This window comes from Myotis davidii, unplaced genomic scaffold (genome assembly GCF_000327345.1).
Source record: "Myotis davidii unplaced genomic scaffold, ASM32734v1 scaffold248, whole genome shotgun sequence".
NCBI lineage: Eukaryota > Metazoa > Chordata > Mammalia > Chiroptera > Vespertilionidae > Myotis > Myotis davidii.
The window spans coordinates 774203-787720 of NW_006299220.1; the positions used below are offsets into that span (position 1 = coordinate 774203).

Here is a 13518-nt window from a genome sequence, read left to right on the forward strand (position 1 = left end):
TCTCCCGAGGGGTCCCAGACTGCGAGAGGGCACAGGCCAGGCTGAGGGACCCCCCCTCCCTCCCGAGTGCACAAATTTTTGTGCACCGGGCCTCTAGTACAAAATAAGAGTCTGAACAACTCAGAGAGATCAGACTTATACCAAAGTGTTAATTTTCAGATAGTTATTTAAATATACACTTACGTAAAGGATTAAAATTCCCTTATATCAATTACAAAACAAATTTTTTTGCTAAATTATATATAGTTTAGACTAAAACCTGTGGGATTTGGTAAAGTGATGCCAGAGAAATCAAGCATCACTCGAAGTTGTCAGTTTGCTTTTTGCAAATACAATTTTAATAGTCCAAATTTCAAAATATTTTTATTTTTTAATTTTATCTTTATTGTTGAAAGTATTACAGATGTCCCTTTTCTCCCACTGACCCCCTCCACACTGTTCCCACCCTTTCCGCAGGCCTTCAAACCCTATTGTGTGTGTCCATGGGAGTTATGCATATATGCATATAAATTCTTTGATTAATCTCTTCCCACCTCACCCTCTTTTCCTTCCCTCTGAAATACATCAGATTGTTAAGTGCTTCAATATCTCTGGTTCTATTTTGTTTGTAAGTTAATTTTGTTCAGTAGATTCCACATATATTAAGATCATGTAATACTTGTCTTTCTCTGTCTGGCTTATTTCACTTAGCACAATACTCTCCAGGTCCCTACATGCTGTCTGAAAATGTAATAATTTTTTTTACACCTGCATAGTATTCCACTGTGTGCAGTAAACCAGATTCGGGGCTGACAGTGCCCCAGCAACAACATAACCCACAGTTGAAGGTGGAATTGCGCAGCCCCATGAGGAATCGGGCTCCCTCCTCTTTGGTTTTGAGGTGCGTCACCCAAGAACTGCTGCTGCCAAGTCACTGCAATTCAGCAGCTCCTGCATTGAGAGTCTGCCCCCTGGTGGTCAGTGCACATTATAGCAACCAGTTGGACAGTAGGAAGGATACTTAGCATATTAGCCTTTTATATATAGAGAGAGATGCTCAAAGTCACTAATCATGCGAGAGATGCAAATAAAAATGATAATGAGGTACCATCTTACACCTGTCAGAATAGTTATCATCAACAAATCAACAAATGACAAGTGCTGGCGAGAATGTGGAGAAAAGGGTACCCCTGTGAACTGCTGGTAGGAATACAGACTGGTGCAGCCACCGTGGTGTTTCCTCAAAAAATTAAAAATGAAATTTCCATTTGACCCAGTAATCCCACTTCTAGGAATATATCCCAAGAAATTAGAAATACCAATCAGAAAGGATATATGCACCCCTATGTTCATAGTAGCACAATAGCTAAGATTTCAAAACAGCCTAAGTGTCCATTAGCAGATGAATAGATTAAAAAACTGTGGTATATCTACACAATGGAATACTATGCTGCCATAAAAAAGAAAGAACTCTAACCATTCACAACAGCATGGATGGATCTGGAGAGCATTACACTAAGCGAAATAAGCCATTTGGAGAAAGGTAAGTATCACAGGATCTCACTCATCCTATCTAATAAAAGACTGATATGTAAATCAACCATCACTCCACAACAAAGATGGCGGAGCCCATAGTGGCCGGGGCGGGATGCTGGCAGCGTTGCCCCAGTAATGCAAGCCCAGCGCCTGCACCCCGGATGCACGGAGGGTGGGGAGGGGCCTCGGGCCAGAGGGACCTCAGCATGTTTCTAAGCGTGCTGAGCCCGCAGCCCAGGCACCCAACACCCACCCAACCTTGCTCCTACTCCCCCAAGCCAACCTCCAGAGCCTCACATCAGACTCCTGAAGCCAACGCAGGCAAAGGCACACCCCTAGCTCTCTCCCCCTCCTTCACCTCAACTCCCCGCACCTAGCTGAGAGGCTCTGGAGAGTCTGCTGCAGATCTCCCAGCCAGCACCTCCTGGGCGCCTGCCGGTCCCTATAAGTGCACCCCTTTCTGCACCCGCCAGTTCCACCATCCCATTTCCCCAAGCTCCCTATGGCGTCTGGCTCTCACCCACATCCCTACTGGCTCCCGAGATCCCCAGTCTCTCCTGCACCCCCACTCTCTTCTGCACTCCGATCCTTTCTGTGCTTCTTTTGCCTCCTGCATTTAGCTCCCTCCTGCGCCCCCGCTCCCCTGGCTCCCCATCTACCTCCAGTGACCAGATTTCCAGCCTGGCGAGCCCACACTCCCTTTCGTGAAGAGGGAACCTCGGCATCCTCTAAGCACCCGAGAGCTTTGGACAGCCTGTCCACGAGGGTTGGAGGAGTTTAGCTGAGAGATTGTTCCTCAGGTCAGGCAGCCTAGTGGAGTGTAAAATCCTTTCCCCTTCTAGCGGGGACCCGTCAGCTTGTGCCCTGCCAGCTCCGGGGATTGAAAGAGGGTGTTCATGGTTAAAGGAAACTTTCCAGCAGAGCGCCTGGCTAAAGCAAACCACGATCTATCAGGAATGCTCTGTGTGCACTGTCTTGCCAGGAGCTTGCGTTCCACTACAGTAGATGCAGCAAGGAAGCAATGATTAGTGCATCTGACAGCTAACGCTGAGGACCAGTAGGAAAAACACACACTCCCCAGTCCTAGCTAGCGAATCTGAGTATGATGCAACCATGTGTGCCTGTATGACAAAGAGAGAGGCTTAAGGAAACAAACGTTTAAGAGTAGAGTAAATGACACTGCCACTAAGAAAGAGCACACTTAATTACACTTTGGACTTTTCACAGTCAGTAAGGACACCTGTATTTTGTGCTTTATGATTCACATGATCTGATCATTTGAGTGGGGCCAATATAAACAAAAAGGCACTGTTGGTTTTGGTAATGAACTGAGATTTCAGATTTCTTGGTTTTCTCCTTTGCCCAAGTTCCCAGATTCTCAAAACTCTAGGATTAGTTTTGGGAGGGATGAGAGAACAAAATATGTAAATACTCAGGAGGATTAAAATCAGATAGTAGTTGAGATGATAGCCATGGTTTTTGAGTTGGCAAATGAATCGGTCTGAAATTCGTGAACCTGGCCTCTGGCTAGGCTGGGCGCAGAACACTTGCGTCATTGCAGGCCGGGTGAGGGACCCCCTCCCATGCACGAATTTCGTGCACTGGGCCTCTAGTTTGTGGAATATAATGAACAACATACACTAATGAACAAAATCAGATTCAGAGTCAGAGAAGCATCAAACAGACCATCCAACCTCAAAGGAAAGATGGGGGGGTCAGGGAGGAGGGCTAAGGGGTATCCACCAAAGGGCTGTATGCATGCATATAAGCATAACTCTTGGACACAGATAGTAGGGAGGTGCGGGCATGTGCTGGAGGGTGTGAACAGCCGGGGAGAGGTCAATGGGGGAAAAGGAGACATATGTAATATTTTAAGCAATAAAGAATTTAAATAATAAAATACCAAAAAAAAGAAAGAAAATAATGACAATTTTACTTCCTCCTTTTCAATTTGGATGCCTTTTATTTTTTCTTCTTGCCTGACTGCTATGGCTAAGACTTTCAGGACTATGTTGAGTAAGAGTGGACATCCCTATCGTGTTCCTGTTCTTAGGGGAAATGCTTTTAATTTTTGCCCACTGAGTATGATGTTAGCTGTAGGTTTATCATAGAGGGCTTTTATTATGTTGGGGAATGATCCCTCTATTCCCACTTTGCTGAGTTTTTTATCAAAAATGGATATTGGGCCAGCCTGTATAACTCAGTGGTTAAGTGTGAATCCATGTCACAGTTTAATTCGGTCAGGGCACATGCCCAGGTTGCAGGCTTGATCTCCAGTAGGGGGCTTGCAGGAGGCAGCTGATGGATGTTTCTCTCTCATCAATGTTTCTATCTCTCCCTTCCTCTCTTTCTAAAATCAATAAAAATAATTTTTAAAAAGTGTTGGATTTTCCTGAAAGTTTTTTCTGCATCTATTGATATGATCATGTGGTTTTATGTCTTTCAATTTGTTTATGTGATGTATCGCATTTTTATTTTTGTTATTATCATCTGCAGAGTTCTTTTCACAACTGTATAATGTGAAATTTTGAAATTTTCACGGGTTCGTACACCTGTGGAGTCCCTTGGCCTGGCCTGTGCCCTCTCACAACCCGGGAACCCACCGGTGCATGATCGGGGCCGGGAAAGGCTCCAGGGTGTGTCTGGCCCATCTCGCCCAGTCCCAATCAGCCAGACCCCAGCAGCAAGTTAACCTACCAGTCAGGGCATCTGCCCCCTGGTGGCCAGTCTGCGTCATAGCTACTGGTCGAATGGTTGAGCAGTTGCTTAGGCTTTTAAATATATAGATGGGCAATACCATACAAAGGAGGGTTACACAGAAGAATTATTTTACCTCTTGCCTTAAGTTCATCTTCTTCTTCCACTTCTATGTCCAGATCATCAAACACAGCAACCAGAGGAGTTTTTAATGTCGTGTTACTGGGTATTTTAAAATCCTTGATAACAGAACAGACAGTGGACTTAAATCCTTAGGTTAAAAATTTTTTAATTTTATCTCATATATACCACTACAGTCTAAAATTTAGGAAATGTTATTTTTAAGTAAGAATTCACATTATTGCCCTAGCTAGTTTGGCTCAGTGGATAGAGCATCGGCCTGTAAACTGAAAGGTCCCAGGTTCGATTCCGGTCAAAGGCACATGCCCGGGTTGTGGGCTCGATCCCCAGTGGGGGACTTGCAGGAAGCAGTCGATCCATGATTCTCTCTCATCATGGATGTTTCTATCTCTCTCTCCCTCTTCCTTCCTCTCTGAAATCAATAAAAATAGATTATAAAAATTTAAAGAAGTATCATTTAAAAAAATTCACGTTATTATCAATTAGAACAAAATTTACGTTTATATTTTGAAAGTAATAAGGATCTCTATCTAGAATAGCATGTCACTCTACCTTTATTAACATATGTACTTGAATGACAAAATCACTTGTGACTTTTTTGAACTTGAACACAATTCACTCCAATTCAGTAAGGCCACATTACAGTTTAAAAGACCTAAGTGCACATATCCTACATTGTCTTTTCAGATTTTTCATGTTTTTTACAAGCTTTTCCATCATAACATGCTAACTTATCTCTAGACTTCTACAATCTTTCCTGATAATTATTATACTTATTTATCCTTTTCTGCATGTGAAATAATTCATTTGTTTTAAATAGAAATAAAATACTCCAATACTAATTCACAAGAATTGGCTTAACTCAGAGGTTGCAATTGGTGACCTGTAATGTCAAATGCTGGCCCACACTATTTAACAACAACAATAAAAAAGCAAAATTTGAGCTAATATTTTAAAAATTGAGAGAGCTTACATAAAAATCTGATTTGGCAAGTTTTCTTGTAATAACAGATTATCAAAATATATTCAGTTGCAGAAGGAAACTGAATAGTAGCATGTACTCAGCATGTGCTCCGATTCTCCAATGTGTAGCTTTATTCCATCTCTATGATGCATGCATATTCCTTACACTGACCCACTTTATCTTTCTGGCATCTGTAGGTACTGAACATCTGAGTAGGCCCCATATTCTCATTTTGTTATATTTAAATCAGAGCAATGCAGTCTTTAAATAAACCATTTACCGCCTAGAAAAAATTTCTATTTGAAAAATCTTAATATTTCAATGGTTTCCAATACTGTTATTTTATAACTAATGCTCTATTCACACAGCCTTTAAATTTTATACCTCTAAAAAATTTGTACAAATAACTTTTTCCCCCCTCTAGTAATTTTTCAATAATGAACCATCAGGAAGTTGCATGAAATTAAAGTAATGTCTTTTATGTACTCTACATGTAACTCATCAGAGAATTATTTATAAGTCATCAGAAAAGTATCAGTACATTTATTCAACCAGATTCAACATTCACTAAGAGTATGTAATCTCTTCTAGCAGAAATGGCAACTGATAGCTGTTTTAACTTACTTTTCTTTAGTCAGTGATGATCATTTTCTCAATGTGTTTATTTGTACTTCTTTGTGAACTATCTGCGCTTATTCTTTTAGGCACCTTTTGTGTACTGCCCTTGTAAAAACTGTTAGCAGTTCCTTACGTGATTAAACTTTTAGTTATCAAATTTTTGTTAAAAACATAAGATTGTTCAAGAAAACTTATTCTCAAACTACCAGAACACTCCAGAGAAGGCAAAACCACATTTCTGAGTGATAAATAGGTATCAATGGGAGAAATAGTAATAGTGGTGACTTATTAATGAGAGCCATTCAAAACTATGAATCTAGAAATGCAACAAGTATACCTTGTCCAAAACCTAATCATCTTAATTTATAAGTGTGAGGCAAGCAAATTTACTACCATACATGTCTACTATCAGAATGTGATACAAAGATACAACAAAAAAAATCTAAGAGAGTTGGTATCAAGGACAATAACATATGTGTGGAAAAAACTCACTAATGTGTTAATTAAACCATATAGAGCAAATGATGACTAGAATAAGTTAGAAGCCAACTATTTTAATTTTCCATTTCCCTTTTCCTGTATTTTTATGACTGGAAAATTCTCAAAATTAAGTGGTCAATCTTTGCAAGCCTATACATATTTTATAACCAAAGATTGATGCTAAGCTTTAATATATTCTATCTGGTTTTCAATTAATTGTAAATGTTGAGAGTAATACAAATGGGGATGAAAAGGGGAAGTAAATGAGGAAAAGGGAACTGAATTAGTATTTGTTATTCCCTATCAAAGAAGGCCTACCACCTCTCCAAGAATCAGACCTGCTAGAAAAAGATAACACTATTTAAACCAGATTTTTGGTTATTTTAAGTTTTTAAAACACATCAGTTGCTTTCCATCTTCAGAGAGATAGTAACTGTCTCACCCTAACCAGGCATTCTACAAAAGAACAAAGGCCAGCCTCAGTATTTGAACTGAGAAAAAGAGTCACATTGCAGATATTTTTCACAGTAGAGGTTTGTTGGGGTTCTTTTAAATTTCAACTACATGACAAATTCTGAAATTATTATCTGGAAATATTTGATATTATAATTAATTGGATTTAGATTATTACCTGGACATTGTTTTCTTGTGTTTGGTGAACCGGTCTTATGTGAGACAATGAAGGCTGAGTTCCTAATTTCCTATCCAAAAATACTTCTTTGCTGCAAGCATAACACCATACTCGCAGAGTGGTAAGGTTCACAGTTAAATAATGCTTTGTTTCCTGTATAATTTCACGGGGACAAAGAAGAGGAACCAGAATTAGGTATAGTTGAAAACATTTCAAAAAAGCATAGAAGATAAACTGCTGGCCTTTGATCAGTAACAACATACTCCAAAGAGAAGAGTTAAAGGTGAACACCAAAAATCATTCTTTCGATAAACTGCTGAAGTATTCTGAATAGTAGTAATATCTAAGTCTACTCTAGAAGTTATTCTATTGTCATTTTTCAGCACCATTCATTATAAAAATAAAACACAACAGTATAACTCTGCTTTGCAGTTAGCATGTAAGCATAATACAAGAAAATAATTGACAATAACACAGTGTCTAGGAGATCAGAATGGCAAAAGAATAAACATGACATTAGTTAAAGCACAAAATAGCTCAAGTAATAGTGAATATATGAACTTAGCCTTTCTCAACTGGATTTCTGTAAGGGAATTATGCCCTATAGAAAATGATTTGAGCAACTATTTTCTCATTTCTACCAAGATTGGTACACAACACTAACACCCTAGATCAGTGGTTCTCAACCTTCCTAATGCTGTGACTCTTTAATACAGTTCCTCATGTTGTGGTGACCCCCAATTTCATTGTTACAAATTGAACATAATTAAAACATAGTGACTAATCACAAAAACAATATGTAACTATATATGTGTTTACCGGGTCTTAGGTGACCCCTGTGAAAGGGTCGTTAGACCCCCAAAGGGGTCGCGACCCCACAGGTTAAGAACCACTGCTCTAGATGCACAGAAGTAAATTAAGTACAATCATGCCTGAGGGTCTCGAGGTATTCGGGCTTAATTGACTGAGTTGAGGAACCCTAGTTAAGAACAGCTGATGCAGTAGAGATATCAACGCGAAAAAAGTTCATTCTCGAGAAACTTACAGTTTAGAATGGGAGCAAATTTTCAAATTATAACTTCAATTAATAATGTTATATTTGCTTTCCCTCTCCTTCAGGCTTTCTTTAAAAATGCCTTGCATTAAAATTTTCTATATACATACCTGAGAATGTATGGTGCTGTGATCTACTTGTGATTCACCACAGCCAACATATGAACATCTATTCTATAAATAATTATACAAAAAGGAAAATAAAGTATTTTAGAACAAGTGTCACATTACAATAACAGCATTGCAATTACATTTACAATTAAATTTTGATGATTTTTTACCACGTTTTTTAACTTAAGGATCAACTGACTTTCCATAGTTATTTTAACTAAAAGATAATAGGCACAAAAGAATAAAACCAGAATATTTCTAAGCTAAAAGTTGTCACCCCTAATGAAAAACGAGCATAAAATATTTTAGTAATTTACTAAAACTCTGTGAAAAAGCTGTAAATTAAAACCCAAAGTTTGAAGTTTAATTTTGGTCATCAAAAATTTCATTTGTCCTGGCCAGGGGCTCAGTTGGTTGGAGCATTGTCCCGTGCACCAAAGAGTTGCAGGTTCCATCCCCAGTCATATGGGAGGCAACTGATCAAAGTATGTATGTATAATTCATTCATTTATTCATTTCTTTTCCACTCCCTCTAAAATCAATAAAAACATACCCTCAGATGGGGAGAGGCTGGATTAAAAAAATATGTTCATTTATGAAATATTTTAAGTGTCAAAAATACCTTCTAGTTATCCTTATCCAGATATAAAATTTGATAATATCAAACATTTGAGAAGAAACATATATATACCTCCAAGCACGCCCAAAGATTTGGTCCTCTGACTTTACAATCTTGACAAGTACTCTATGAAACAAAAATCACATGGACAACATTATCATTAACATAGGCAAACACATATAATTCACTAATAATATCTTATGTAAAAAATCTGGACTCCTAAACACAAGAGTATTATAGTAACTTACAAAAAACACATTAAGGAGAAAGTGAATATGATATTTTAAGGAAGGAAAAAAAGTAATTTTCTTACATGAGATTTTTGTATTAACTCTTCTTTCGTTATTTCACCAACTGAGTCCAAATGTGAACAATGATTTCGAAAACCTGGCATTTTATTATAAATTTTCTCCTGTTTCCCGGGGCCTTCCAAATGAGGTAATACCTATGGAAAAAATAACCAAAAGTTAATTTTAAAATGCGAAGATATTAAAGGATCAAATAAGAAACACACAAGAGTATATCTTCAAATATACCTAGATTACTTTCATAAAGTTAATTTAAACACTGAAAATGTCTCTACTAAATATTTTATTAAAATTGATATTCATGAATTCATGTTGTTTGTTTCTCTGTTACTTTTACAGCTTTTCCCCCTTTCTCCCTCTCATTTTACTTTTTACAAATAAATGAAAGGGAAATTTTCAAATTATTCAATTTAATATTTTTAGCCTTTAAAAAAATGAACACTTATATTGAAATAGAAACTGAAAAGAAAATTCAAATGGATACCTTTATTTTCAAACTAGCAGTAGCCCCTTCTGAAAATATATTAGTAAATGAAATTGTCTGATATCCTAGCAATCTACGAGGATACTCACTTTATATCAAAGTTTCTCAACCTTAGCACCATTGACACTTTGGGCCAGATAATTATTTCTTGTGGGTACTGTCCTGATGTTTAGCATGATTTCTGCCAGAACACTCTCACCACCACTCTAAACTTTGATAACCAATATCACTACACAGTGTAAAATTATGTCCTGTAGAAGGCAAAATCGCCCCAAGTTGAGAATCACATTATAATATGACCCTTTCAACAACTGTGAGTGAGGTAGGTACCATTATCTTCATTTGCATCTAAGGCTACCGAGGCAAACCTGACCGAGTTCACCCTGTTAACACTTGGTGAAACTAGGACTTGAATTCACCTGTATATCTTATGGGTAAAAGCAAGGACTTTGAAGTCAAACCTGAGGATAACAGTAAGAGCAGAATTGCATACCTAACTTATGGGGTTACTGCAAGGATTTAATGAGGTAGTATATGTCATGTGTGAGTGTATGTGGGCATGTGTGTGTATACACAGTACTGCACATACATCCTAAATAATAAAAGGCAAGTGACCGTAACAGCATAATGACCGGAATGACAGATCGACCAGTCGCTATGAGGTGCACTGACCACCTCTCGGTCCCTCCCCGCAGCCCACAGGCTCTGATCACTGGATGGCCAATGGGGAACCACAGGGATCTGGGGTGGGTGGTGGCGGCGGGGCAGGACTGGGGACTGGCAAGCGGGTAGAAGATGGCCCTGATCGCAGGTTAGGCCTAGGGACCCTAGCTAGACACGATTTCGTGTGCTGGGCCTCTTGTATATTCATAAAATTCTATTGGGCTCTCTGCATCACCTCTTTATACAGTGTTTCTTTAATATGACCAAAAAGGTCTGATACTTCTCTCCCTATGAGACCACCAGTTTAAGACTGAGGTAGTTTCCCCAATTAATTATAATTTTCCCAGTATTTTTCAAGTTTCCTCAATTTCATTAAAATAAACAGAAGGCAAAGTGTTCTGCAATACCAATCCACTTAATTTCTCCAAGACATCATAATAACTTATGAGAAAAGAATGATCAGAATACTGGAAGGTCACTAAATTTTATCTATCTCCACTACAAATTTTATAAATTATAGTGTTAAGTGGATATACAGAGTGATTTCCAAATAAGTCTCAAATCTAACTCAGTATTTCTCCATCTTCTTTGGGCTATAAATTCTTAATAATAGGGCTTTTCATGTCATTATTTTATCTTTGGAGTTTGAGAATACCAGGGGAAAATTAACTTAACAGGAAAGAATAAAGGTTATAAAGAATAAAGGTTATAAATATTAATACATTAATAAAAACATTAAACAAAAACATATGGCTAAATCAAATCAAATAATGAGTCCAATATTATACTGTTGCCTACAAAATACAATAGGAATCATCCTCTGGGGTTAATAGAAAATAAATGATTATTTCTAAAACATTACACACACACACACACACACACACACACATATGGCTAAATGATCGACCTACTGTCTGTCCAACCATCTGACCCAGTGGTTCTCAACCTTCTGGCCCTTTAAATAGAGTTCCTCATGTTGTGACCTAACCATAAAATTATTTTCGTTGCTACTTTATAACTGAGTAATGTTGCTACTATTATGAATCATAATGTAAATATCTGATATGCAGGATGGTCTTAGGTGACCCCTGTGAAAGGGTCGTTCGACCGCCAGAGGGGTCGCGACGCACAGGTTGAGAACCACTGATCTGACCGATCAGTAAAATGATGCACACTGGCAATTTAAAATAAACGTTGATTTGTGCTTGTGCGATACATGTAAAGCTCTTGCTGCTGCCAATCGCATGTGTGCTTCGATCTGTCATTGTCGATCCTGAATTTAGTTGTTTTCGTTGACATTCAACATGAACCACATCGCGATTTATTCGACTGTCTGACTTACCGACCAGCAGGGACATATGATGCGCAATGGCAATTTAAAAATAAACATTGACTCGTGCATGCGCGATACATATAAAGCTCTTGCTGGTGCCAATCGCATGTGTGTTTTAATTTTATAATACCACTAGTAGCACATCGCGTGATATCGCACGCAGTAGGCCGCTCGCTGCTTCCGCGGGAGCTGGCAGGAACCGCAGTGCGCAGCCGGAAGCCACACTGCTTCCACGGGAGCCATGTGGCTTCCGCGGGAGGCAGAAGCAAGTGCCAACGCTCACGGGAGCTGGGAGGGTGCCGTGTGCTGATTCCGTGGGAGGTGGGCCCACCGTCTCCTCTCCAGGCCTAAGCTTGGCCTCAGAGGCTGTGGGCCAGCCCCTGTGTCTCTGTCCATGTTCGCTCCGGCTTTGGGTGACCGGCCCAAGCCGGAGCACGGCAGCTCACTGACCCCTGCCTCTGTCTCTATCTCCACTCCAGGCCTCACATGTGCGTGCAACCTCCCACTGTCCAGTTGTGACCCATTACGGCATCCCGGCCTAATTTGCATACTTTCTCTTTATATATATATACTAGAGGCCCGGTGCACAAAAATTTGTGCACTCAGGGAGGGTGGGAGAAGTCCCTCAGCCCGGCCTGTGCCCTCTCGCAGTCTGGGACCCCTCGGGGGATGACCACCTGCTGGCTTAGGCCTGCTCCCGGGGGGTCAGGCCTAAGCCGGCAGTCAGAAATCCCTCTGGCAGCCCAGAAGCCCTTGGGGGATGTCCACTTGCCAGCGGTGAGCAGGCCTAAGTTGCAGTCGGACATCTTTAGTGCTGCTGAGGAGGCAAGAAAGGCTCCTGCCACCACTGCTGTGCTGGCAGCCATCATCCCTCTCAGGCATCTGGGGTTTGTTTAGCTTCTGTAATTGCAACTTTGTTGTTTAGAGTGGGGCTCAGAGCCCGGCAGCAGCAGGGAGAAAGCTTGGCTTCCTCCATCACTGGAGCAAGCAAGCCTCCTGCTCGCTTCAGCTGCTTTAGCGGGCTTTGCTCCCTTCTCCACTGCTTCGCTCCAGCCTCAGGAAGCCCTATTCTGCAGGAATAGGCCTGAGGAAGCCCTATTCTTGCAGGAATCTTCCTGCAACAGGCCTCTAGTATTAAGTAAGCCATGACCCAAACATTTAGAGCATGAAGTTAAACTTAAAATAACTGCTAATATTTTTCATTTCTTAATGTTTGGGGGGAGGGTTTGACAACCTTTCCAACCCACCTCTCACTTACTTTTGTGGTTAGGTATCTCTTACCTCTTAGATAATTAATTCCACTGCCAGCCATGATGGAGTAACAAGGAGGAGATTTACTTTCTCACATTAAATAACTAAAAAGCCAGGCAAGATACATAAAACAATGGTTTTCAGGTATTGCACTATAATAGGCATTGTAGGACACTGATCCCTTAGATGATAAAAACAAGGTGACTGTCCCAGCTTACTGGTTGGAGAAAATTTCTAGGCCACAGTACAGGTAGAGAAGCTGAAAATTCAGTGAGGCCAAGGTTGCTAAAAATCACAGCCAAATAACAGAGAGGAAAGAACTAAACAGAGAGTAAGTGAACTCACAAGATTTATAGAGAGATACCATTGTCTTCATCTGAGTACTAATGAGCATGTGCGTGTGATTAAACTACCCTAAGCAGGAGAAAGAACTACTGGAAAGGAATAGGTAAAACAATTCTCAAAGCCAACACAAGTTTGTGTTCCCATTAGCCAGAGTTGAAAGGCTTCATAACATACAGTTAATAAAACAGAGCACTTAGAAAGCTCTGCCTTAAAAAGGCTTAAAGCAAGTATTATAGTATCAAACTGTCTCTAAGAAACATAACTGTTTCCAAAACAATGCTGAAAGATATTTAAGGAAATGAGCT

The 13518-nt window shown here is 39.7% G+C and overlaps 1 protein-coding gene across 1 annotated transcript in view; it reads right to left on the reverse strand.

Annotated features, from left to right (window-relative positions):
- The window catches only part of USP33 (ubiquitin specific peptidase 33), a 70988-nt gene that overhangs the window by 37367 nt on the left and 20103 nt on the right, over positions 1–13518 (reverse strand). The window contains exons 2-8 of the mRNA XM_015571078.1: positions 9143–9274; positions 8902–8955; positions 8211–8273; positions 7047–7199; positions 4313–4451; positions 2384–2511; positions 1299–1303 (exon numbers count right to left, since the gene is read on the reverse strand). Coding sequence (XP_015426564.1) covers positions 1299–1303; positions 2384–2511; positions 4313–4451; positions 7047–7199; positions 8211–8273; positions 8902–8955; positions 9143–9274 — 674 coding nt within the window. The remainder of the gene's footprint in view (positions 1–1298; positions 1304–2383; positions 2512–4312; positions 4452–7046; positions 7200–8210; positions 8274–8901; positions 8956–9142; positions 9275–13518) is intronic.